The sequence below is a fragment of the Urocitellus parryii genome, chromosome 7, assembly GCF_045843805.1.
Source record: "Urocitellus parryii isolate mUroPar1 chromosome 7, mUroPar1.hap1, whole genome shotgun sequence".
Classification (NCBI taxonomy): Eukaryota; Metazoa; Chordata; class Mammalia; order Rodentia; family Sciuridae; genus Urocitellus; species Urocitellus parryii.
The window spans coordinates 159,598,417-159,626,026 of record NC_135537.1 but is presented as its reverse complement, the minus strand read 5'-3'; the positions used below and the strand labels follow the sequence as shown (position 1 = coordinate 159,626,026).

General features: G+C 44.8%; 1 protein-coding gene across 1 annotated transcript in view; it reads right to left on the bottom strand.

Moving 5' to 3' along the window:
• Ttll6 (tubulin tyrosine ligase like 6) overlaps positions 1-13,103 on the bottom strand; it is a 32,155-nt gene extending 19,052 nt beyond the window's left edge. Inside the window, 9 exon segments of the mRNA XM_026387121.2 lie at positions 890-1,065; positions 2,365-2,590; positions 6,940-7,025; positions 7,645-7,788; positions 8,580-8,736; positions 10,240-10,370; positions 10,600-10,718; positions 11,955-11,995; positions 12,901-13,103. Coding sequence (XP_026242906.2) covers positions 890-1,065; positions 2,365-2,590; positions 6,940-7,025; positions 7,645-7,788; positions 8,580-8,736; positions 10,240-10,370; positions 10,600-10,718; positions 11,955-11,995; positions 12,901-13,073 — 1,253 coding nt within the window. The 5' untranslated portion in view covers positions 13,074-13,103.
• Positions 13,104-27,610: the final 14,507 nt, after the last annotated feature.

The window sequence follows — 27,610 nt, the reverse complement described above, 5'->3', positions numbered from 1 at the left end:
TCTCCTATTTCTAAGAACAAAAATTATCCATAATCCAACTGTTTGAATTACTACATTCTGCAACTAAAAACTCACATTCCAGCCAGGCATGGTGGTGCACACCTGTAATTCCAACAGCACAGAAGGCTGAGGCAGGAAGATCACAAGTTCAAAGCCAGCCTCAGCATTTTAGCAAGGCCCTAAGTAACTTAGTGAGATTCTGTCTCAAAAAAAAAAAAATGTGAAAAAGTGCTGGGGATGTGACTCAGTGGTTAAGTACCCCTGGGTTCAAACCCTGGTACCAAAAATATATATATATATATATATCACTTTCTAAATAGGATCATAGTTTGCTAGAAATAATCCACCCCTTTCCCTACCAACTCCAGGCAAGATTCTTCTCTTTTTAAATTTTTCTTTTCTGTCTTTTTTCTTTGTTACTTGCAACCATTGATCCTCACTCCACCTCACAGGCAAAATTTTTGATAGCCTCTAAAAAGTTATGGTGCTGGGCACTATACTAAGACTCTATATGAATGATCTTATTTAATTCTCCTAACAGGCTGAGTGTGGTGGTGCCCACCTGTAATCCCAGTTAGTGAGGAAGCTGAGGCAGGAGGATTGCAAGTTTGAGGCCAACCTGAGAAAGTGAGACTCTGTCTCAAAATAAAAAGGGCTGGGGATGTGGCTCAATGGTAGAGTACCCCTGGGTTAAATTCCTAGTACTGGAAAAAAGTAATTATGTGTCACTAGCTCCATTTCACAGAAAGATCACTGAGGCTCACAGAAGTGATGAAAGGCCACATAACTAGCAGGATGTTGAGTCGTAACTTTGACCAAGACAACTAGTCTCCCTGAGAGCAGGGAAGTGAGAGAATGAGGGCCCTGGGGCCAGAGGGTGCTGCTGTACCTGACCTCCCGGGAGGGACACTGCTGCAGGAACTGTCCCCGCTTTCTCTCCTCCTCCAAGACTTTCTTTTTGTCACAACTTTCCAGGTTGATCAGTACCAGGGTGTCATACAGCAGACTGTCTTTCACATCTTTATCCAACCGGGAGTCAGTAGAGAAGCTTGGAGAGTGGTTGACCTGTGAGGGCAAGATGACAGCTGGGGACAGGACCGTCCAGGGTAAAAGTGAGGGGGTAAAGCAGATGCTACCTCCAGATGCTGCCAACATCCACCTCAGGGCCCCGGCTGCCCAGACCACCCAGAGGTGACAAACAGTCTGTCCCTGAGACACAGTAAAGAAAGCAGAAAGCAGAACTCCCTCTAGGCTAGTCTGTTTCATCTTGGTCCTCTCTCCTCTGGAAGCGTGAGGTGTGCCCCTCTTTGGTTTCCCCCCATCTGGTGTGTGTTCTCTTACATGCAGCGTGTGTGTTACACAGAGCAGAATAGAGGAGGGGTCTGAAGGATTGGCTTGGAGGTAGGAAAAAGAAAGGAGGGACACTTTCTGGAGCCTCATCAGGCTGAGGGGGAGAACAGGTGGGAGGAGAAGGAGAACTTATTCCTGCCCACAGCAAAGTCCATCCTGTTCAGAAGCGCTGGGTGACATGGGTAAATTTCCAGCAGTTTTTGAAGGCTTGCTCATGCTGGCTCATTCTGTTCGTGGGGTAAGAGCTCTAAGTGGCCATCTCTCTATTTCCCTCACATCTGAGAACAAAGGTGAAGGAAGGCAAATCCCCAGGAATCCAATCTGCAGTTCTGAATTCTCCACGCTAAAGTGTGACTCTGGCATCAGTACCTGGCACTAGCACCTCGGATGTCACCTCACGAATACACTTTGCTCCTCATCATTCATGCGGAATGGACACTTGAGAAGGTTCCCGAGCATCACTCCAACCAGGAAGAGAGATAGCAACTTGGAAAGATTCTCTTCCTCCTCCTACCGGCCCCCATGGAGGCAGGAAACTCACTGAGTGTCTCTGCCACCCGTTCCTAGGGCAGCAGACACCAGTTTGCTCTGTTGGTGCTTAGATCTGAGTCATGCAGATCTGCCAGAAGCCAAAGGGAGTCAGCTCCCATCTGATACTTAGCCTCACCCACCCAGCTTTGATGAAGAACACTGCCTTTCTGGAAGAGAACTCTGTTACAAAAGGTAGAATTATCTTTAGAGTCACTCTGTGTCTGAGATTAACAGCAAGTCTGTTTGCAAGTCTGGCTGGACCTCAAGAAGACACAAGGAATTCTCTAATTCCCAGCCGTCTACCCCCCTCTGGTGGCCACTTTTCAGCTAAGAGGGAAGCCCCACAGGCAGCAAGCACCGTGAGAGGAAGTGGCAGGGGAAGTTGATTAGAACAATCCAGGTGAGCCAGGAGGGCAGGGTCCCTGCAACTGGCTGACTCTAGTAACAGGGCACAGTTCTCACCCCTCGCCTGAACTTCCCTACCTCCAGCAGCCAGGGTTTGAGTTTGTGGTCCAACAAGATGTCAAAGCCCAGGATTTCAAAGCAGGCACTGTTAAGTGTGTGGCCGGGGAAGCAGGTGTGGTAGTTATGTTTGATGACTGGGTAAGCCGAGATGATTGTCTTGATGATGACATCCTCAATAGCCCTCCATATCTGTCCCACGTTGAAGCCGTGGTTCTCCATGTACGTGTTGAAGGTAGAGAGCTTCCTGGAAGGGAACCACAGGCCACCAGGCAGGGCAGCTGGCCTCTGACCATTCAAGGCCATGGCATGCTGAAAACCAGAAACTTCTAGAGAAGATAAAGCTCTAGAGCTGGTGTGGATGAATACCCAGGACCTAGCATGACCACAAGGCTGGGTCAGCTAGGGAGGGAGCCTAGAAGACACCTGTGAGCTGGGGAAGGGATGGGATATCTGGGTGGAAAGATTAATGGATGGCAACCAGGTGTCATGGCACATGCCTATAATACCAGCACCTCCAGAGGTGCTGAGGCCAGTGTGAGGCCAGCCTCAGCAACTTAGCAAGGCTCTAAGCCACTTAATGAGACCCTATCTCAAAATAAAAAGTTAAAATGGCTAGTGATGTGGATCAGTGGTTAATGGCCCCTGGGTTCAATCTCCAGTATGGGAGGAAAATGGTTAATGGATGAGAAAAGAAGAAGAAAAAAAAAAAAACACCCTACATCATGGTTGTGCTTGCGTAGCAATGGTTTCTCTACCTCTGGTGTTATCTACTTGGGGAGTCTTTTAAGAATACTGGTACCTTGGTTCTGCCTCAATCATCCGAGGGGACAATGAAAACACAGAAATCTTGTTTCAGGGTTGTCCACAGGGAAGACAATCCCAGAACATTTCCACAGACAAGGTTCCAGTAGTCTCAGGCAAACTGAACTGTTCCTACTTTTGAACAGAGAGCCCTGCATTCCAGGAAACCTCAGTCAGAGGCAGATCAGTTGATCTGCTCTGTTGAGCCAATTGCTGAGGAAATCAAGAATCTCTCTACCAGAGACGTCCATGAGGAAATATCTGAGTGGACGGATGCTCCATTAACTCTAAGCTGGGCAGCACAGAGAAAGGATGAATCTAAGAGACCATAGAGGCAGTGGTGGGGGTGGACACTCAACCTCTCATACATATGTACCTGCATGTCCCCCAGAGAGTCAAAGTGGAAGTGGAAATACAGAAGGAGAAGATGTAAGAGAATGGTGATCTGAGAAGAGAACAACGAAGACAAGAGACAAGGCTCCCAGACAGTTCAAAAAGCTCGCTGGAGCCCAACTAAAGTGGTCAGAAAAGGAGGAAGCAGGTCTACCAGCCAAGGAGCACCTGCTAAGGGCCTGCTGTGCATGCAAAGCTTGGTGAAATGAAGAGACACAGAGGAACCACCACCTCTGCCATGGGAGGCCTGGGCACCATTTGGGAAATCAACACACATACGAAACAACTAAGGATGCATTTATATAAAGACAGAAAAGGAAAGGTCACTCAACACAGAGACCACCTCCTCTACCTGCCATTGTCAGGGTGCACATAAGTGGATTTTCCAGATCATTTGAAGTCAATCATTTCAAGTGGAAAAAGAAAAAGTGTGTTTAATTTGCCTAAATGGGATGTAAATTTTCCTGAAATAGATCATGTACTTCCCTGACTTCTTATAACAGACGTTACAGAACATAACAAAGTCTTCTTTTGATGACTCAGGCCCCATCACAATATACAATATTGTACAATTTCTTGGGGGCCAGCAATTAGTGAACTCACTTTAACAACAGCTATATGCCAAGCACACAGAAGAGGAAGAGAACTGGTGTCTGCCCCAGAGTGCTGCCAGGTTTGCAGTTCTGTCTTCTCTTTCACTCTGAGGAGCACTTTTCTCGCTGAGTTTGCAACCCACTTGGAGGGACTAACCAAAGGGTTTAACAATTGGCCTTAGCTGCCAATTTTGGGGCAGGGGAAACAGCATGAGGAGTAGGTTTTCCCAGAAGATGGGGAGGAACTGGGTGCAGTGGTGCACGCCTGTAGTTCCAGCAACTTGGGAGGCTGAGGCAAGAGGATTGCAAGTTTGAAGCCTGTCTCAAAATACAAATAAAAAGAGCTGGGATGTGGGTCAGTGGTAGAGACCCCTGGGTTCCCCAGTAGAAAGAAAAGAAAAGAAAAGAAAAGAAAAGGAAAGAAAGAAAGAAAGAAAGAAAGAAAGAAAGAAAGAAAGAAAGAAAGAAAGAGAAAGGAAAGGAAAGGAAAGGAAAGGAAAGGAAAGGAAAGGAAAGGGAAGGAAGGAAGGAAGGAAGGAAGGAAGGAAGGAAGGAAGGAAGGAAGGAAGGAAAGAGAGACAGAGGAGGAGGAAAGGAAAGGAAGGGAAGGAGGAAGGGAGGCAGGAAGGGAGGGAGGGAGGGAGGCAGGAAGGGAGGGAGGGAGGAAGAGAGAAAGACAAGATGAAAGAAGGAAAGAAAGAAATGGAAAAAAGGAAGGAAGGAAGGAAGGAAGGAAGGAAGGAAGGAAGGAAGGAAGATAGATGGATGGAAGATGGGAAGGAGGAACAGGAAGGAAAAAAAGCAAAAAAAAAAATAGGGGAGAAAGAAAGAACTCCTCTACCTGGCCAAATGGAAAGCACACCAAAGACCAGGACATGCTGTGGTTTGTGTCCCCCAAAAGTTCACGTGCCGTAAATTTGCCTCCAGTGCAGCAGTTTGAGAAGCAGGGCCTTGAGAGGTGATTGGATCATGAGGGTTCTGTCCTCGAGAATGGATTAATCCATTAATTATTACGGGAGTGGCTCTGTTATGAAACAAGCTCTCTCTGGCACACTTGTTGAGGAGATGGGCTGCCAGCAGACAGAGGCTGAGCCAAGAGAGGGCACAGCCCCCAGGCCATGGGGGCAGAAGACTGCTCCACAGAGAGGGCACACAGAGAAGAGCGGAGTGAGAGAGAGGTGAAGAGAAGGAAGAGGAGGGAGAGGGGGGGAAGCTAGGGCAGCAGAAGAATATTTGAGGGTTGCAGGTATAGCTCAGTGGGTAGAGCACTTGCCGAGTGTGCATGAGGTCCTGGGTTCCATCCCAGCACCAGTAAATAAATGGAAGAAAGGAAAAAAGAGAATAATACTGGAAATCTTTACACCCTTGCTTTAGTTTTGTGCCCAACAACACCACCTCCATCATGGCCTGAGGGCCTGAGGCCTGTTATTGGGATATCAATTCTCATAAAAGGGAAATGAGGGCCCTGAGACCAAGGGAAAACAATAGTAACCGGAGCACTGTACTGCCAACAAGTCATCTGAGTCTCACAGAGGCCCCACCAGGTGGGCAGGAGAGGACATCTTACAGAAATGGAGGCTCAGAGAGATGAAGGACCTTGTCCAAGCTTTCTCAGCTGGCAAGCAGCAGAGCAGGGATGAGAAGCCAGGCCCTCCTGAGCGTTGACGTTCCACATGCACCACTGGCGCCCAAAGTTTGGGTGGGGACACAGGCAATACAGAGGGGCTGACGTCCTCTGAAAAGCGGAAGGCTACCTCCTCCCAGCCTGACACATCCCCTCCAGCAGGCATAACCTAGAGATTTTCTGTGTGCTGAGATGCCACACATTTCTCTGCTGCTCTGACACCAAATGGATTCCCTTTTCCTCAGTCCCTTGAGACCTGGTTCAGTAGGATGAGGGTGAGCCTCAGAGCATGACTGGCCCAGCTTCTTGGCCCATGCTAGCAGTCAGAGCTGGGTGACCTTGGGCAACTTAACCCTGCAGAGATTCAGTTTCCTCATCTATAAAATGGAGATGGCACCTAATTCATGGCTCTCTACCTACAAAAAGCAGATGATAATGGCTTTGCCATTGCATTGTGGTGAAAATTCAAGAACGAAAAATGCACATAGGTGCCAGGCACAGCACCTCTGAGGCCACCAGAAGTACCAGAACACTGTACTGCCAATAAATCATTTGAGTCTCACAGGGGGCCTATGAGACTGCCTGGCCCTCTGTCTGGCCAAACTAGGCTAGGTTCCTCAGTCTTCCTTTTTCTTAAAACTCAAGTGAGAGCTATTTGGACTCAAACTCAAACACAAATGGAAAAGCTGCTCATGATGAGACTCATAAATTCCTTTCGTGTCCCCCCTTCTGGGGAATCTTAAGGGCCAGCTAGCCACACGTCATGTGGCACCAGGGCATCCTCATGACATATAGCTTGAGAATCTCTAATGGAGCAACACCCCAGGGAACCACAGACCAAGAAACCACAGCCTGGCAAGTCCTTCTCAAATGGCAGACTTGCGATCAATAAATGTCTGTTGATTTGGAAATGTCAGAAGGGCAACTATAACAAGGCTATGTTTTGGTGTGTGTATGTATTCTGCTGGGGAAACGGTTCGTGTTTATCTCTCCTCCTCCCAGCCTCCTAGGGTTTACGATGTGGCCTCCTTTTAATGATTAACAGTCCAGAGAGCTGAGATGAGTTCTGGATTGAGAGGCAAAGTCTCTTCTGAGGCCACGTGACCCAAGATGGAAACACTGACGGAGACTGACAGGGTTTGGGTAGAATCCTGGAAAGAAGAGTAAAAACTGCTCTTTTACCTCTTGCTGCCACAGTAAGCATCTTGAATGAAGTTGGAACTGTGCTTATTAATGGAATAATTAGTCAGGTGCATGCAAATATCATCCTGGGAAAAGAGAACATAAGATGTGGGGTCAGGCTGACATGAAGGCCTCCTGCATTCTCTCTGTGCCCTCCCATGGCCCCTGGGGATTAACTGCATGGAAAAGAAAGGGAAGTCTTAAGATGTACTTAAACTGGCAAAATTAAGGCAATAAAAAGGGGAATCTTAGAGCCTGGACAACTTAACCCTGTATAAGCTGGAGTATAAGAAACTCCAGCTCCTCCTGAGAGTGAGCGCTGCCTTGCCTGAGGGAAACTTCAGGAGTCCTAGGGGACTTAGAGTCGGGGGATGGCAGGATAGCTCACTCCTGAGCACTGTGGACCTGGTGTTGGAGTCAGGCAGACTTGGCCACAAGTTCCAGACTCACCTCTTGCTAGCTGTGTGACCTTGGACAAGTCCCTTCTACTCTCTGGGTTTTAATCTCCCTCTCTGTAAAAGGGAATAATAACTCCTATGTCTGAGGGTTCCCGGGAGGGCTCAGACTAAAGAATATATGCAACCTGGCACATAGGTAGTGCTCAACAAATGACAGCCAGATCCATGATGTCTCGAGGAAGGGTATTAAGCAGGACTTTTTATCATGCTAAGGAGGAGGGGGAGGCATCATGTCCCCTCAGCTCACCAGGTTGTCTGTGCAGGGGTAAGAGTAAGAAGTGGTAGCAAAGCGGACCAGTCCTTCTTTGTACACAAAAATCCTGAGAGGGTCACATGATGTCACCAGCACATAAATCCGTAGGTCAAACTTGAACCCATCAATAATAAAGGGCTGGGAGGAGAAGAGAGAAGTCAAACAAGCAGCAGAGGAGAAGCTCATACAAAAATCGCCAGCCCCCATCTTGTTTTCATGGATGGAATCAGTCCAACACTGTCTAGTGTTGCCAAGTGAAGGCTTGGCCAGGCCTGGGGAGCAGGATAAGGAGAACTTGGGTTCTGTGACTTGACTTGTGACCTTGAAGAGGTCACCAAACCACACTGTGCCTTGATTTCCTGATCTCTTCATTGGCACAAACAACTACCACCAAGAGATATCTTGGCAACTAAATAAAGTAACAGTAAAAGTCCTTTGATGAAAGGACATATGGTCCTCATCCAGGGCTGCGTTATACTTGTGGTTCTGTAAGAGATTGCCTGCAATCAGTAATCCTGGTCATTTTGCCTTGGGTGGGAGGTGCAGTGCTTCTCCTTCTTCTCACACTTCTAGAAGGTTCCCTCCCTGCAGCAGTGACTTGTGGCACTCAGGGAGGGAATCTGTTTACCATGAATCCCCCAGGATGATTCCCTTCTCCCAAATAAGGTAGGGTATCCACAAACTAAGGTGTTCTCCCAGCTCTCATCTATTTGAGCAAAGGGGCTAGCCTGGTGAGGTCAGATCAACAGGCAAGTGTACATGGCAGCACCTCTGCTCAGGAAATTTGGTCTGACAAAGGCCAAGGCAGAAGACAGTCTCAGCTGCATCCCTACTTCCACCCCTCATTGACTCATTTCACATTGTATCCAGTGCAGCTAGATCCCGAGGCTGCTATGGGCAATAAATAAATAATCACAGTAAAGAAGTACCTTTGAAATATAGAGCTGACAGATCATATCCTCCTCTGGTTTGATTTCTTTCACAGTGCGGGTGATGAATATACCTCTCCCTTGGCAACCCGAGTCCGGCTTACAAATGTATGTCTTATTTTTTCTTGACCTGCTATAGGTCTGCAAATCTCCCCAGCTACCAGACAGGGAAGGAACAAGATACACCATTAGCTGGAGAGCAATGAAAAGGAAGACCAGTTCCATATGAAAAAACAAACCAACAAAAAAAAAAACAGAAGAGTAAAGGTATCTGAAGTACAAAGTCCTGGCATTGATAGACAGAGGCCCAGAGGCCAGCAACGAGAGAGATAATAGAACTGATGAAGTGGAGAGTGTGTATGGGCTTCGGAGGGAATTCAGGCCTAGATTCAAGCCCAAGCAACACCACCTACCAGCTGTGTACCCTGTGCAAGGACATGACCTCTCGGAGTCTACATTTCATCATCTAGGAAATGTGGATAATGAAACCCATCTCATGCAGTGGTTAGTTAAGATGACATAATGCAGCAAAGTGATGATCTGTGCTACCCACCCCACAAAGGTGGCCATGACCCAGGCAGTTTGGCATTCTGGATTTACAGATAGGAGATTTGGAGTTCTTGGTCTGGCTCAAGCCCTGACAAGTGATGTGACATTGAATCAATAGGTCTTTTACCCTCTCTGGGCTTCAGTGTTTCATCTATGATGCCGCCACCCCAGCCAGAGGATGGGAGGGCAAATAAAACCTTTAAATATGCTTTTAAGACAGTTTATGCAGAAGAAAGAAACTAAATTAATGGATTATATATATCAGTCTTGCTATATTTCTTGTTTTGCATCTTAACTCAAAAGAACCTTGTGGATTCTTGGGAAAATCACTTAGCCACAATGTTCCTCAGTGGCCATGAAGTCTGGAGGCTCCTGTTAACTGGATGGTGCACACATTTCCTCCTAAGTTGCTGCTTAGCCTTGGAAATTGTTCCAGACTAAGGAAAGGCTGGGAGCTCCTGGTTTAAGGAAGTCTTGGGAGGAGAGGGGAGAGTGGGATTCCTCTTCTGCCCTTGCCATGTGAGTGTAAAAACAGACGGTGGCCTGTCACACTACCCCTGCCTTGTCTCAACCACCAGATTATACCCCTGCTTGTGCTCATGCCATCTCAAGTTTCTCCAGAGCATTTTGCCTATCAGTAATGGAGGTCCAGCTTTGAAATGGATAAAATGAGAGCAAAAAGGGAAAGGGCTGCCCGCCCAGCCGGGTACTACATGAGACAGAGGCCAGGCAGTCCTCCCTGCTCCTACCCTGGGTGCTAATCAACCACAACCCCACTATCTCCAGAGGAGCTCCTGGTCCTAAAAAATTCAGAAACAGAACAGTTAAATGGTTGGAAGGAGTTCAAGATCAACATCCTTCAGGGTCAGAACAAACTCTCATCCAACTACAGGTACAGGCTCCAAGGCACCGGCCCTTAATTGTCATCTCATTTTATAGGCAGAGCCCTGTGTGTTCTCAACCTTGGACACACCCTTTATCCTTTCTCTTCCTGGACAGTATATAGAGAGATGGGAGATCTTATGGGAAGGGAAAGTAGCAACCAGGGAATCAGGGCAGAAGGGAAATGTAAATAGGGGTGGGGAAGAGAAGGAAATCTGGGCTCACTTACTCAGCAGGAAGACACCAGGTCCTAGGGAAAAAGTGGAAATCTTTAGGGAACATCTTTAACATGCGGCTCATATTCCTGGCCAGCAAGTCCTTGCGGCAGATTTCACTCATCCCAGGGAAGTGATTGATCTTCTATGAGGGAAGCAGTAATTCATGATCAATGGGGGGACATGGGAGCACTTTGAGATCCCCTCAAGAGTCAGTGATTAAAAATAGGGGCCCTGGATGGGGATATAGCTCAGTTGGTAGAGTGCCTGCTTCTCGAATGCACAAGGCCCTGGGTTCAATCCCCAGCACCACAAAAAGGGGGTTGGGGGGGGGGAGTTCTGGGCAGATGTCACACTTAAATTGAGGAAAATACCTGGTAGCTCTTCATGTCCATCACCCTCTCCAGTGATACCGAGTAGTCTGTCCAGTACAGAGTCCAGTCATCGTTGTCACCTCCCTCTCGAAGGCCATACTGTTGGGCCACCCTACGCACTGCAATGGAATTGAAGAAAGAAATGTCCTGTTCGCCCAGGAAGCAAAGAAGGAGCAAAGGATGGGGAGGTTCCTTTTCTAGGTAGTTCCAGACCCAAGTACTGGAACAAGAGACCCAGCTCCTTAGGACTGTAAGCCATCTTTCCCTGTCTGGATGTACCACTACCAAGAAAGGAACATGGAGAGTTAGAAGCTGTTGAAGAACACAGCCAGTATGCAGTGATTGCCACAGAAGGTTATCTGGGGTGAATGTTTGACCCGCCTTGGCTTCCCCTTGCCAGGAAGCAAGCCTCTGGCTTTCTCCTAAACACCAAGCCCTGAATGTTCAGAGAATACAAACTGATCCTTAACACTAAGCAGAGCTAAGCTTAACTAGTGAGGTAAATTGGCAGGAAAAAAAATTTAGACAATGTATTTCAAAACCATATATACCACTATCACATCTTTCTTTCCTGCCTCTGTTAGTATTAATAGCTAAAAGCTGATTTCAACACAGGCCAGATGCCTTCCTTCCTAGGCCTAAGAAGGAAGGAGGACCTGCAGTAACCAGGAGAGGACAAGAGCAGCCCAGGACATTAGAATTTGAACTCAAACACAAAGGCAACAACACTGTGCTCTGTAGTACAAAGCAAGTCTGTAGACCAGGGTTAGCCTCAGACTGCTGGATTCTGACATATGTTCTAAAACAGGGCCATCAACTGCAGCAACAACTGCCTCTTCTACAATGAGATCCTCCGTCACAATATATAAATATATATATATATATATATATATATATATATATATATATATATATATATTTGCACCAGGGATTGAACTCAGGGGCTCAGGGGCACTTGACCACTGAGCCACATCTCCAGCCCTATTTTGTAGACAGGGTCTCACTGAGTTGTTTAGTGCCTTGATTTTCCTGAGGCTGGCTTTGAACTTGTGATCCTCCTGCCTCAGCCTCCTGAGCCAATGGGAATACAGGCGTGCACCACAGCATCCAGCCCCAGTCACTGTAAGCATTACAGATAGCTGAAGGACATGCCACTGGGATCAAAACCCATGATTCTTGGAATGAGATTCCCAACTCTCTCAAATAGTCGGTGGAGCCAGAGGAACCAAGGAAGAGGTTTGAAGACACCCCTTTTTCTCCTCAAGAATTCTCTCAACATCAAGAGTGACTCTTCCCAATGACACAGGGGGAAGTGGTAGGTCCTTGTCCCCGATCCGTTGCATTGAAATGCTCACCGCTCTCATACCGGCAGCTGGATAGATTAATCACCAATCATCTGGAAAAAAGAAAAAGGAAAGCACAAGACAGAGACAGACTGCACCCAGAAACATCCTGTCCCAGGTGGAGCTGCATGAAGCCTAAGCTATCACACTAAGCCTGATTCAACCATTCCCATCACTGAGGACATGAATGGGTACAGACTGGCAGAAAGCATGGAATCAGTACTGTTACCCTGTCCATGGGGTATAGAGTCTATATTGCAATTATAGCTAATTTAGCATACAGCTTCATATTAACATCATTTTCTTAGTCCTTTTACTCCAGTAGTCCATCGGGAACAGGAATTTAAAATATTTTTGGCCAAAATACTTGCTTCTCTCTTCTTCTGCACAGTAAGGGAAGCTGTCAGTGAGAAAGCAGACAAGCTTTCAGACACTAATCAGTCTGAATGGAGCAAGACCTGGCAAAATATTAAACAAGAACTGGAACCCACAAGGTAAAGTCAGATCCTAATACAATAGTATGGTTCTATATTTAAAGTGTATTAAATCCTCAGAACAAATACACACTTTTAAAAAATACCTTTTTTTAATTTTTATTTTATGTGGGGCTGAGGATCAAAGCTCACATGTGCAAGGCAAGCATTCTACCACTGAGCCACAACCCCAGCCCTAACTAAGCCCTTTCTTATGCAAGGAAATTCTCTCTCTTCACTCATTTTTTGAAAGGCACTCTAAACTTAAATAGAATGAAAATTAGGACAAGGTGCAGTTTTACACATGATTATTTGATTCTATAAAACAGACCATCAAAAGAGCCTTCTTTTTATGCGAACTGAAAAGCAGAGTGGGTTTGACAGCTTTAGCCCACAATTTTCCTTTACTCTATCAAGCCTCCTTCCCTCCAGGTCCTTCCTGTTCTTACCAACATGGAGCCCCATTCCCAATTTCCAATCCTAACCTCTTTTTCTTCCTCTTCTTCTTGCTTTGCTGACAGGCCTCCTGAAACCCCTTTTGTGTGTTCTCTCTCACAAAAGCCAGGGTGATGATTTCTTTTAGATCTTCTATGGAACAATTCTCCCTCTCTTTGGAGTCTGCTCTTTTTTTACCTTCAGAAGTCAGGCACTGTGGCATCTTCCTGACTTGGAAGGAGGCTCTGGGGAAATACCAGCTACCCCTGGAGAAAGAGCAGAAGGAATGGTACTTACACAGACCCACCTGCAGGGGGACCCCCTCACCTGCGCATGTGGGTAGTGAACTGGAGTTCCAAGACAAGGCAACAGGTTGTATAAAATGCCAACCCACCTCCCCAGTTAGTGCAAGCTCTGGGAAGGAGCCGATTTCACCTTTTGCCATTGACTATGTCCTTGCGGACTTAACCCAGCCAACCCTGGCCTTGGTTTTTGCCTCCTAGGGATTTCCAGAGCAGGCTGAGATGCTGTGCATGACACTACTTGGTAAACAATCTTATTATTAAGGTGAGTAAGTGTCTGGAGACAGCTTCAGAACCAAGCCTGAAGCCTTCCTAGCTGAGGGAGCTTGTCCCCTAGGGTGCAGTGGAGGTGCATTTAAGCCTTTTAACTCTTTCAGTATTACATCCAACTCCCCACATAGTAATCTTCAGGCCTGAAAATAAATGCAGTGATCATTCATGGAGTACAGTGCTGATTTGTAGCAGACTGTAAGATTCAAGTCCAGGGTCAAATGCAGACCTTCAAGTATGCCCACCACAGAAAAGTCTATAACATCTGCCTTACAATCCACTCCAAATTAAAAATAACACCAAATCAAAAAACACATACAAGGAAGTACAGCAAAGTTCTCATCCTCTTGATCCCCATGAGACATCTTCGATGTTTGCTTGAATTTTTAAATATCAAAAATTTAAAAGTGAACTTTAATGTTCCTGCTTCAATACTCTTTAGGAATGTGCTTAGTTCACTTTTGGGTAACCCAGATATGCCAGGCCCAATTAATGCAAATTCTCTTACATCCAAGGCTCCTGTGGCCATAAGCCTCCTTTTCTAGTGCTCTCCCTTCCTCTCTTTACCTGCTAAAATCCTACCAAGCTCCTCACCATTTTAGTTCCTCTCCTTTGATACCCATAGTTTTTTTGCTATTTACTATCTTTTCCTCTTACACACTCTTATTATTATTGAAAATACATTTCAGGATACTTTAAAAATGGGGAAGGGTAGGCTGGGATGTAGTTCAGTAGTAGAGGGCTTGCTTAGCATGCTGAAGGCCCTGGGTTCACTGCAAACAAACTTCTTAGAAATGGGGCAGAGCAGCTTTGACTCATCTGTGCCTTCTTTTATTCTTAATTTTCAAGCACAATTATTGTAGTCAATTTTGTATCTGCTTTTTGCTCACATAAAATCATACTGTAAACATCCTTTAAGTGGTGGCAAAGTTTGCAGGTTCCTAGTTTTTAATGGCTGTGCAATATTCCACAGAAGGAATGTGCCCATATTTAACTAACCATTGTCTTGTTGTTGGAAATGTTAAGTTGCTTCCAATTTTTAATCTTATGAAAATAACTCTAAAATACACATTTTCAAAATGGGCTTGGTGGTACGAATCTGTAGTCCCAACTATTGGGGATAATAAGGGAGGAGGATTGCTTGAGCTCAGGAGTTTAAGACCAGCCTGGGCAAAATAGTAAGATGCCAGAGGAAAAATAATACCAACAACCCCCTCATACTTTTAGAGAGGGTCTTTTACTTTTTTGGGATTATTTTCTTAAATTAATAACTGGAGATTATAGTCCTAATTATAGGAAAATTGGGTAGCTTTTAGTATACATATTTTTTTTCTTTTTTACCTTGTTGTTTCCCAGGGGGGTTTCAACAATTTTTACTAACTACTACTAGCAACGTGCAATTATAGCAGGCTCACCAGAGGTACACAATCTCTCAGGAATCACCTCCCCTCTTCATTTAAACTTGCTAATTCTAGCCAACTCTTATACCCTACAGCCGTGTCTTAACATTATACCCTTCTACCTCTCTCTGCCCTTTTCCCAAAGCTAATTTGGTGTCAGGGTGGGAGCTCTCACTAGGAAGGCTATCCTTGAATAATTTAACAATAAACCCTAATGTGGGATAGTTCTTTGGGCTTTGCAAACAATTTTCATATGCACACTCTCATTGAATGCTTATAATCACCCCTGGGAGAAAGACAGGCAGAATTATTACATGGACTAAAGATTGCCACTTATCCTCTGTCTCTCATTATCATTTGTACTCAAGTCCCTTTTTGGTGACAGCGGAGCAAGAGGAGAAAGAGTTGTCCATGCAACTGACAGATAAAACCTGAGCTTTGTAAGTCAGTTTTTCTCATTGACAGGGCATATTCTTGGCAAAGTTCAAGAGAACTAAGGAACTTGAATCTTGACCTTGGGCTGCTCCCTTCCTTGCAGGTAAACGGCCAGCTCCACTCCCCTAGCCTTCCACAACGGCTCCTGTTTACCAAGCCCTCAAGGAGGAGTGGCTCGTTTACCTAAAGGTTAATGTTAACTTGGGGAGAAACTGACTCTGAATTTGACCTCTGGAGTCAGAAGTTATCTTTGCCCTTTTTCAAATCCTTACCCAAGTGGTCAGAACAAATCATGGCTGCTTATATGTGTCTGCCTCAAAGAGACTAACCAACCAAACAAAAAGGTCAAATGGCTTGTCCTTTCTTGAGAAGGGCTCAGGCCCATAGTGCAAGGAGCTAAGCCCATGAACTTTAGGAGGAATGGGTTCACCATGGCATTCTTGCCTACATTCCCCTGTATTCTAGGCTGCCTATGACACAAGTACCTGGGTGGCACCAGAGACAGGTGGGAGATGGCAGACAATAGTCCTTGCCACACGTGATTATTTTTTGCTTTGTCTTCCTCTCTCCCAACCTCCCTATTTAATTTATAAGGCAGAAACCTGCTGGCTTCTCTCTAAAGGCTCCTGAAAGAGAATATCTCATTCAAAGGTTGCCTGCTGGAGACTTCCATCCTGAACTCAGCCTGTAGATGCATTCACTTGGCCCAGTAATGTGTTGTTATTGCTATAGTTGATAGATGTAGTTGCCAAGCTGTGCCTGCAATCCTAGTGATGCTGGAAGCTGAAGCAGAGGGTTACAAGTTTGAGGCCAGCCTAAGCAACTCAGTGAGACCCTGTCTCAAAAAAAAAAAAAAAAAAAGTGCTTGGGCTATATAGCTCAGTGGTAGGGTGTCCCTGAGTGCCCCTGGGTTCAATCCCCAACACCACAAAATAAAAATTAAAAATTAAATAAATCCTAGCTCTATCATTTCCCAACTGCCTAACTTTTAGGCGGTTTACTTATCCTCCTTCTGCAGTTACTTAACCTCATCTGTAAAATGGCTTACCCCAACTATGGAAAATAAACAAGTTAACTCACATTTGATTTAATACAATATAAAGTTCCTAGAACAGTGCCTGGCTCATAGTTGGTACTCATGAAATGCTGTCTGTCACTATCAGCTGTATGACCCTGGACTTCTGATGGCAGACTGAGACACAGAGGAAGGTAAGGGGCATATCTGGGACTTAGAACACATGTCTGTCTGACCCCACAGCCTCTCTCTCCTCTACACTCTGCTGTTTTTTCTTCTCCTCCGATCACCCATAAATGGTGTAATTATAAAGTAATTGATTTCCTAGCTGCAGAAAGGAAATCAGAAACTGCACCCAGATGCAGCCTTGATGACGTTAGTTTCTTAAAATTAATTATTTCATGGGCTGGGGATGTGGCTCAAGCGGTAGCGCGCTTGCCTGGCATGCGTGCGGCCCGGGTTCGATCCTCAGCACCACATACCAACAAAGATGTTGTGTCCGCCGAGAACTAAAAATAATAAATATTAAAAAATTCTCTCTCTCTCTCCCTCTCTCCTCTCTCACTCTATCTTTTAAAAAAATTAATTATTTCAGTCCGGTGGTAGAGCTTTGCAGTAGAACACTTATCTAATGTGCCTGAGTTCAATCCCCAGCATTACCAAAAATAAATGAATAAATAAAGTGTCCCCACATCCCTTAAAGCCAACTGCTCCTAAATTTCCAATGAGAGGTTCATACCTCCCTGGATTCTTTATAACCTGGGAATAGCTCTGTTGTTTCTGCTTTGTATTCGTTTTCACTCTTTCCCTTCTTTTCACCAATATGCACATTATACCAGGACTCTTATTAGAGGTGTAATTAGAACAATTTTCAGATATTATGGAATTCCTGAATATTAGCTTTTGGAGGGACTTTGAAGAATGTCTATTTACTTTTTAGAGGAGGTTTTGAAATTTCTCCCACCACCACCCCCCCCCAGTACTGCCACTGGTCTGGACTCTAGGAAAGGGTTGTGCATAGAGCTCGAGGGCAAGTCATTGGAGCCAAGACCAAAACCTCTGCTTCCTGCCCTGCCTAATTATCTTGCATTGTGCCAGAACACTTCTGGGTATGATGGCACATTCCTGTAATTCCAGTGGTTCAGGAGGCTGAGGCAGGAGGACTGTGAGCGCAAAGCCAGCCTTAGCAACTTAATGAGATCCTAAGCAATTTAGCCAGAACCTGTCTCAAAAAAAATAAGGAGGGCCAGGGACTGGGGATGTGGCTCAGTGGTTAAGCAACCCTGGGTTTAATCCCTGGTTTAAAAAAAAATTGCGCAAGGACAGCAGGCAAAGTGGACTAAGTAGTTTGGAGAGTTTGAAAAAGAAGACTAAGAGCTTTGCTACCAATGCAACAAACAAAACACAGTAAATAGCATGTTCAGTTGTTCTCTTTTGTTTTACTTTCTTTCCCCACTGTGTCCCTTTGGTACTGGGAATTGAACCCTAGGGGTGCTCTACCCCTAGCCTATATCAACCATCTCTTCTTATTTTTTATTTTGTGGCAGGGTCTTGCTAAATTCCCCAGGGTGGCCCAATTTTTCTTAATGATGCAAGAGACATTCAGTTCACCTTTCCAAATAGGATAGTTAAGATGGTGAAAAAATACTGTTGTTTCCTTCCATCTAAGTATGGATTTAATCTTGAGATCTTCCAAACCAGAGGCTGTCAACTTCATTCCTAGTTAGGGAGCATGAAAATACTCTTTATTGGCCACCAGGGGGAGGAATTGAGCACTGGGACGGCTGGAGGCAAACTCGCTATAGGTTATTTGGAAAAAACTTGGAATCCAGGTCTGGTTTCCACTTCTGAAGGACTATACATGTTGACTACTCTTCTTTTCATTGGGAAAATGTTTAGTGCTTTCTTTTGTCAAGATTGAATGAATACAGATGTCCATTAGTGGGAGGAAAGAATAATTTTGGGGGTGATTAAAATAAGAATGATAGGAAGCATGATAGTAGTGCATGCCTGTAATTCCAGTGTCTTGGGATGCTAAGACAGGTCACAAGTTCAAGGCCAGTCTCAGCAGTTTAGGGAGACCTTAAGCAACTTAGTAAGACCTTGTCTCAAAATAAAAATTAAAAAGAGCTGGAGATGTAGCTCAGTGGTAGGATGTCCCTGGGTTCAATCCCCAGCCCTGGGAGAGAGACGGGGTAGGGATGGGGGTAGGAAAAAATGATAGAGGAACTTGTTTTAAAGGTTATCCAAATTCTTTCATTCCTTCCATTTATAGTCTGGACTTTTTCTTCCAGTCTGTAGGAATATGCATAGCACTGAAGGACTTTCCTCTTTTGTCTGCCTGAAACTTCCTCCTCTTTTCCCAAATAATAGGTTTTCCTTCACACACCTTCTTTCATGTTTTGGCTCTTGTTTCCCTACTAGAAGGGTCCCTCTGAAGCCTCCAGTGACCAGCTCTTGGAAAATGCTGAATGGAGTGGGGACAAAAGAATGTAGAGGCGATACCTCTGGATCTAGCTTTCAGCTTAGCCCTTCTGACTCAATATGGCATGGGAGCCAAGTTATTATTTCCTTTCTTCATTCCTTATCTTTTTTGTGCTTATAGGACCCACAAGAGATTAAAAACTTCTCATTCAGAGTATTTGAGCTTTGATCCAGACAGGATAAAAGAAGATGCCTTTTGCAGCCTCTTTGCTTTTCCTTTTAGCCACCTTTGGAATTTTAGCAAAATATAAACTAACAACAAAGGGATGGGGAATCAAATTGCTCAATGGCTCTGCCAATGAGAAGTCCTGAAAACCACAGGCCACATTCACTGGGAAAGAAAAGAATCTTGCAAACTCAGATGCCCTCTTTTATTCTGCTAGAAATTTAGGAATTCTGCAAGATTGGAAGATGTAATTTTCAGATTAGGTTCATGTCTAGTCATTTTCTTCATAATATTCAAGACAATATTAGCAAAAAACAGATTCCAGCTCTGTACCTCAGTTTCCTCATAAATAAAATGAGGATAATAACAGTCAAATCATGAGGCCACTCTAAATGTGTTAACATTTCTACTGCTCTTAAAGCAGAGCTTCATTCAAAATATGTGCCATATCATAAATTTAAAAAAAAAAGTAATGGCAGGATTGGTGTAAATATTAAATAACTTTCTGGAGCACCTGGCGCATATCAGTGCTTAATAAACGTTAGCCTCCTTCCCATTTCAACCCCAAATGTGATATTTTTTTCCCTAGAATTTAAATCGCAGAAATAAATTTCCTCAAACCTGGAAGAATATTCCCTCAGAAGGGGTGAGAAATAACAAGTGGAAGGGAAAGAGGGAGGAAAGGAGGCAGGAAAAATGCGAAGGCCAAGGAAGAAAACCAAGGAAGAAGGACCCACGATGGTGAAGAAGGCGGTGAAGGGCTGTTGGAGTCCCAGGGATCGCTTGTAACTAAGGGACATTTCACTGGTGGCACCGAGTTTAGGAAATCGGGGGAAGCTGGAAGCGAGCGTTAACAGGAGGGGGTGAGAAGAGACGAGCTGCGGAGCTGAGGGGCTGTGAGAGTGAGTAGCTGGCAGAGGGCAGCCCTGGGAACTGGGTCTCAGATGGGGTAAGGGGATGTGTCGAGTCAGGTTTGCGGTGGCGGGGAGAGGCATTAAGAGGCCGCGGTTTGGGGCCAGCACCGGACTTCGGGAGCGCTCTTACCCGCGAATCCTTCTACGCGGTCTCGCCCGAGCTCTACGGCCGGCACCGCTCACGGCCACACCTGCAGGCTCCCCGGGAGGAGTAAAGAGAGACGCTCCCATTGGCTGCCAGACAACCCCAAATCCAGCCTGCTCTCCTCCTAACTCCGCGTCCGCCCGTCTCTCATATTTACATACAGGACGTCTCGGGACTTCGATTGGCCCCTGCATTAGCGGGCCATGGCCCCTCCCTCTGAATCTAATCAACCGTCCCAGAGCTGGTAGAGGGAAGCGCTGAGGTTGTCCCGGGAGACGCTGGGGACGCACCGGCTCCCTACAGCTAAGGGGCGCGACTACCCCTCGCCCTCCGCGGGGCTCCTCCCCAAGCCCTCACCCAGCGATCGGAGTTCCCGCGGAGGTTCACCCTGGCCGGCGCCTGTGGAACGCAGTGCACCGACTAGCTCCCGAGCTCCGGCTGCACCCGCCGCGGGGAGGGAAGGACTTGAACTTAAGCCCTCCGACGACGGTCAATTGCCGAAACCAGAAGCTGGAGAGCATTGGATTGAGACTCAAATCAGGATCGCAGTCGCAGGCCTATTTTGCCTGTGTGACCTTGGACAGTCCACATTACCTATCTGAGACTTAGCTTCTTTCACAGTAAAATGGGTGTTGCAAATCAGTCATGTACCGCTCAGACTTTCTGAATCAGGACATCGACCTGACTAGTAAGAGTGCCACCCAGACCGACTGAAAAGTCAATGAGGCTTAAGGGGTCAGGGGTCTCGGTTTCTCACCACAACATTTGACTGTCCTCAGAGTGGGTAGTGACTGGATTCGAAAATTGGTACTTTTCTCGCCGTTCCTCATACCTGGCCCAGACTGCAGCCTGCAAAGGACTGGCAGGCACAGAGGAGGTCTTTCTGCCTGGATTAATTCAGGATTTGGTGAAAGATCAAAGGGTCGATTTTAAGTGCATACACTGTAGTGTTTTTATCTTTCTTATGTATTGGGGGACGGCTAGGGGTTGAACTCGGGGGCACTCGACCACTGAGCCACATTTCCAGGCCTATTTTGTATTTTATTTAGAGACAGGGTCTCACTGAGTTGCTTAGTGCCTTGGCATTGTTGAGACTGGCTTTGAGCTCGCGGTCCTCCTGCCACACCGCGCCTGGCAACTATAGTGTTTTTAGACAATGCTTTCTTGTTGTCAATGTCCTTACTTCTTCAGTCATGAGAAATTTTCAGGGGTTTGATGCAATGCCACTGAAATGTGGTCACTTCTATGGGAAAGGTTTAGTCTCTAGGATCATCCTCTCTGCTGAGAATAGAGCCTTTGCTGTCACTTGAGGGGCAACATAAGGAGGAAGAAAAACTGTACCTTCTCAGGAAAGCTACAGTCCAAAATTCTAAGAGAAGGGGCAGAAGCCACATTTCTGATGGGGACCCTTTGGGGATTAATCCAGGGAAGCTTCCTGGAGGATTTGAGCGAACTCATTGGGAGCATTGTGCCCATGGGTGTGCCCAGCACTTCATGCTGTGCTGTGATAAAATATGGAGGAAATGGCAGTGAAGGGACTTCAAAAATCAAAAACAAAAAACTTGCATAGCATGGAAATGCATGCCTGTAATCCCAGCTACTCGCGGCTGAGGCAGGAGAATCAAAAGCTTGAACCAAGCTGGGAAATGAAAAAAAAAAAAAAAAAAAAAGGACTGGGATGCTGGGGTGTAGCTCTAGGGTTAGAACACCCTTAGGTTCAATCTCCAGTACTGCAAAATTAAACTAGTAAAATTAAGGGTTGTCTAAATATTATTTGAAAGTGAAAACATTTGATCTGCAGCACATGCAGAAAGAAATCCTATGTTAATTTCCCTTATCTAAATAAAGCACCTGTCACTAACCCTCTATGGAAGGAGGGTCTCTCTCAAGGAGTTTTTCTCCTTGTACATTCTTTAAAAATTCTGTCAACAGCCTCATAAGAACCTCCCATCCTTTGAAGCCCTAAAACACCCCCTTCCCTATAAAACTGATATGTAAGCCTTTATCTCCAGCTGTTTGGGGAGTTACTTACTACCATCTATATGCATATGATGTTGTCAGCATTTGAACCTAGGTTGGTAACCTAAGCTCTTCTGAACCCAAGAAACTGCCCCTTTACCTGCTTATCTGCAAGAGCAGGAGGCTATAGGCAAAGGTGTAGCTTAGCCCCATGGATACCAGAAGTCTGTGACATGAAGCTTACATGGAGTGTAATGAACAGAAAAGTGAACAGAGAAGTGGAGTGAACAGAGAAGCCCAAGGTGGAATCAGCAGCCCATCTGCTGCTCCCAGAAACCTCTCTGCCACATAGTCCTCTTCCCTCTACCCTGCAGGTGGCCCAAGCTGTACTGCCCCTCCCCCTCTCCAGAGCCCTAAGGGCCCAGGTGACCACCATCAACTGGTCCCCCAGCAGATGCTTCCCTAAGACAAACAGTCCTAACTCTGTTCCCCTCCCCCACCCCACCTTTTTCTCTCCCCAGTGTCCTACCAATCTGCTCCACCAGGCTCACGCTTCGGTTTCTTGTCCCTCAGGAGTGATATTGTGATGGAAATGAGGGAGAGGATGCAGAAGAGAAAGCAAAGATTTACAGCTTCCAGAGGGTTTCCATTAAAATCCCTGACAACTGGTTATTTATGAGAGAGGGTTGGCTGCAGCGGGAGCTAATAGGCCGGATCCTGGCACCGCTGTCCTTTCAGGGGTGATGACAGGAGCCACCAGGGTAAACGGTAGAGCGGCCCCAATATGTAGGCCAAAGCAGCTTCCACGGTCAGGCACACTCTCCAGGGCCAGAGTGAAGCCAGGAAATCAAAGAACATCAATGATTTGTACCAGGCAGAATCAAATCAGAAAACCCCACGTGGCAAACACTGAGGGACTTTCTGGACTGGGCATGAAAGGTGGAAGCAGAGTGTTGGAGGGTCTTTCCAGATGTCAAACAGTGTTGACTGCAGGGTTGTGGCTCCGTGGTAGAGCGTTTGCCTCGAAGGTGTAAGGCACTGGGCTTGAGCCTCAGCACCACATAAAAAATAATAAACAAAGATATTGTGTGTCCATCTACAACTAAAAAATATATTTTTTTTAAACAAAAGTGTTGACTGCATCCCTTTCTCTGAATTCCAACTCAGAAAAGCAAGGTGGGGTTGGGGGGTAGGGGGAGTAAAACAAGCCTGAGATGTTATTTTCATTGTTTTGTCCCTAAAGCACCCAAGTGACTTGATAAATAAAGGGTAAAACAATAATGAAACCCTCAGAAGATTGTTTGCTCTATAGTTGACACACAGAATTTTCTCAGCATGGGATTCTTCTTTCATGAAATTAATTACAGAGAGATCCTGCCTCCGCTTCCTGAACCCAGGTCCTTCCTGAAAGCCTTTTCTTCCAGTGCCAGTCCTGCAGAAGGAAAGTCTAGATATATGTTCCAGGGATGGGCTAAAGATAGGGAGTGGGAATGAAGCAAGGTCAGTAAGGTGAACTTTTGCATACCCCAGATTTTTTTTTTTTCTTCAAGCCTGCAGTGCATAAGGGAATGGGTAGAAATATGTACACAACACTTACAGACCCCCTGCTCACCTCCAGCATTTCTCTTGCTTTAGGATAAGGAAACCAAGGCCTAGAGAAGTGAGATGGCCTGTCCAAGGCCTCGTAGTGGGTTCATGGAGCCCACTGTTCCCTTCTCTACACTCTTACTAGTGATATTACTGAAATAGAAATAGAAATTGCAAGCTAGTCACATATGACACATCTGTAATCCCAGCTACTCCAGAGACAAAGGCAGGAGAGTTGCAAGTTCAAGACCAGCTTGGGATGGGCTGGGGATGTGGCTCAAGCGGTAGCAAGCTCACCTGGCATGCGTGCGGCCTGGGTTCGATCCTCAGCACCACATACAAACAAAGACCAGCTTGGGCAACTTCGTGAGATCCTGTTTCAAAAAAAATGAAAAGGGGACTAGGGATGTAGGTCAATATTAGAGTGCCACTATATCACTATATTCAATTCCCAGTATGTATATATATATATATAATGGGCACATGGAACAGGCAATAGCGTGCTCACCTGGCATGCGTGCGGCCCGGGTTCGATCCTCAGCACCATACAAACAAAGATGTTGTGTCTGCCGAAAACTAAAAAATAAATATTAAAAATTCTCTCTCTCTTTAAAAAAAAAAAAAAAAAAGGCTGTAATGTAGCTCAGTGGTAGTGCCCCCGCCCCTGGGGTTAACCCCCAGTACCAAAAGAAGAAAAAGAAAAAAAGAAGAGAAATAGAAATTGGTGCCCAACACTGCTTTTGAGCTCTCCACACTTTGATGCATAGCTGTGTCTGATAGGAAATAGGGCTAGAAATAGGACTATCTCTGGAAATAGGGCTGTTCAGCCATAAGCATGGAAATTTCAGATTTCGGTCTTTCTCTTGCCTGTCTTCTTCTTCCTCCTTCACCTTCCAGGGAAACAGCTTTTCCCAAGAGTAGCTGTTTATGGCTATTTTAATGCACCCTTTTCTTGGTATGGTGGCACCTAGGAACAAATGCCAGAGAAGTGCCTCCACTGCAAGGGAAATAGCAAGCACATTCCTTAAGACCGTCCTATATGCTAAGGGGGACACACAAACTCAGTACTAACACACTACATGGAAGAAAAGGAAGTGGTGCAGTGGCACACACCTGTAATCCCAGGGACTCAGGAGGCTGAGGCAGGAGGATCAAAAGTTTAAGGTTAACCTTGGCAAATTAGTGAGACCAGGTCTCAAAAAATAAAAAGGACTGGGGATGTAGCTCAGCATACAATTCTCCTGGGTTCAATTCTCAGTACCACAAAAATAATAATTAAAAAATATATTTTATTAGTTGTTGGTGGACCTTTATTTTTATGTGGTGCTTAGAATTGAACCCATGCTAGGCAAGTGCTCTACCACTGAGCCACAATCCCCAAATAAATAATTTTTAAAAATAAGCAAAACAGGGCTGGTGATGTGGCTCAAACGGTAATGCGCTCGCCAGGCATGCGCAGGGTACTGGGTTTGATCCTCAGCACCACATAGAAATGGAATAAAGATGTTGTGTCCAGGGGCTGGGGATGTGGCTCAAGTGGTAGCTTGCTCACCTGGCATGCGTGTGGCCAGGTTCTATCCTCAGTACCACATACAAACAAAGATGCTGTGTCCGCCCAAAACTGAAAAATAAATATTAAAAATTAAAAAAAAGATGTTGTGTCCACCGAAAAATGAAAAATAAATATTAAAAAATTCTCTCTCTTCTCTCTCTCTTTAAAAAAAAACAAAACAAAAGGGCCCTCTGCAAAACCGTCCTTTCATTTTTCTTCAGAGGGCTTGGGACACCCATTTCCCACTAACACTTATTTTTGGTGGCCACACAATGCACATGCATGTCATGGGTATGTAATATGTAGCATGAAGTTCTCTTATTTATACACTGATAACATTTCATCTGATAATACCAGTAATATGTAGTCAAATCCAGACTTACAAAGCGGTTAAGTACCTTCAGAATCTTTACTGTTTAATGATCCTGGGTTTAATCACCAGCATCATCAATAATAATAATAGCTATTATTATTTTATTATTATTTTATTGTTGTTTAATGAACAATTTAATATGTAATGGTTAGAGAATGGTGAAGTAAATCATGATAGAGTCACTTGTAACAAAATAGAAACCAGTAAAAATGAGGTTTTATGTGAAAAAGTTTTTTAGCTAATAATGTGAAAAAAGGTTACGATTATGTCAAACACAGACTTATATGCAAAAAAAGAAAAAAATAGAAGAAATGCTAAGAGAGAATTTTCCAAAAAGGGGGGTGGATGGGGAGAGAGAGAAAGCGAGAACCACAATTCTCTCATACAGATTTTTAAAAATGAATGTGTGTTAGATATTTTATCTGACTCATTCAAATGAGGAAAGCATTCAGATGGTCAGATGGTTCCAAAAAGAAGTCAAGAAGCACAAAATTTGAGAAAAAGAATATTGAAAGGAATTGCAAATGGAGGCAAAAATTTTTGTTTCTTTTTTCCCCAGAAGGGAAAGAAAACAATTAAGTTTCTATCAGACCAGACAGAATTTACTTCTCTATTAATTATCTCCAATTTACAGAGTTATAAAATAACCCTCATAGAATCAACTGGAATCAACTAATTCAAGGAAGGCTGTCATATAGACTAATTTTCTCGGTTTTAGCAGGAATCTTGACTAATAAAGTCAAGGGACTTAAAATTTTGGTGGGATTATGGAGTATTTTTATATCAGTTTATTATTTGGTATAATTTTTGAGAAAACAAAACAATGCCAAATTTTAAAAGGGACCATTGCAAAGTGCCTTTAAATGTTAGCACTTTGGGCTGGGAAAAGTCAGTACATATTAGCAATTTCTGAAATGTTTAATAGGTGATTTGAGTTGCCCACACATTTTGGTTAATGTGAGGTACACCTGGACCCTGTTTTTCCTGAAGTTTATAAAACACTATACTTGACCTGCATATAGTAAAAGTTCTGTCATATCTCAGCCTAGTAGTCCTCTTCTTTCTCAAATTTAGGCACTGAAACAATCTGCACTTTGGAAGGATTAGGTGGTTACAGAGACAACAAGATTCAAGGAGGAAATCCCTTTCACCCTTTTTTTACATTCGATTGAAAGTTCATATGCCAATGTCATTGCCCCTCGACAGGGCTGGGCAGGGCTCATGCTACAAGTAAAGGTGCAAGTAGAAGTTGCTGCTTGGGCACTTTCTTCTCCATTTGCTTCCTGCTCTTTCTCCTTCCCAGGATCCATGCCTCTGTCACCAGATACTGCAGAGGACACTCGTCCACAGCTATTGCAATTTGTTCTATGAATATTCATTAGCCACATTTCAAATGCTCAATAGCCACATATGAATAGTGGCTACTGGATCTGGTAGTGCAGATATCAAACATTTCCATTGAAGCAGAGAATTCTCCCAGACAGCACTGCTGTGCATAACCACTCATTCCCTCTGTCTTTAATTTTCTCCCATCCATCCCTTTTTCTGCTTGCCAAGCTTCTTCTTCAAGTAAATCCATTGTCAAATCTTCTAAGGAAGACTCTCTTTTCCATCAAGTTTTAGCTAGGCTCCTCTAAGCCCTCTTCGCAATTGGGCCTTGACTGTTTTCCTTGACTTTTTTTTTTTTTTAATATTTTTTAGGTCTAGATGGACACAACACAATGCCTTTATTTTTATGTGGTGCTGAGGATCGAACCCCATGCTAGGGGAGTGCTCTACCTCTGAGCCACAATCCCAGCCCCTCCTCCTTGTCTTCTTGGGAGTTCAGTTTTAGCAGGAATCTTAAGGTAGTTAATCTTAGGTAAGATATAAAGATATCTTACGCTTGATATCTGATTATTCTCAATATGTAATCAAATTCTTCCTCTTCTCCTCTCAATATCATTCTCTGGCCTGGCCTCCTTTCAGCAAGAATCCTATTGTTAATTTAGTAAGAATTTCCCTATTCTTTCTGTTTGTTTGTTTGTTGATATTGGGGATTGAACCCAGGGGTGCTTTACCACCAAGCTACATCCCCAGCCCTTTTCATTTTTTTATTTTGAGACAAGGTTTGGCTAAATTGCTAAAGCTGGCCTTGAACTTGCAATCCTCTTGCTTC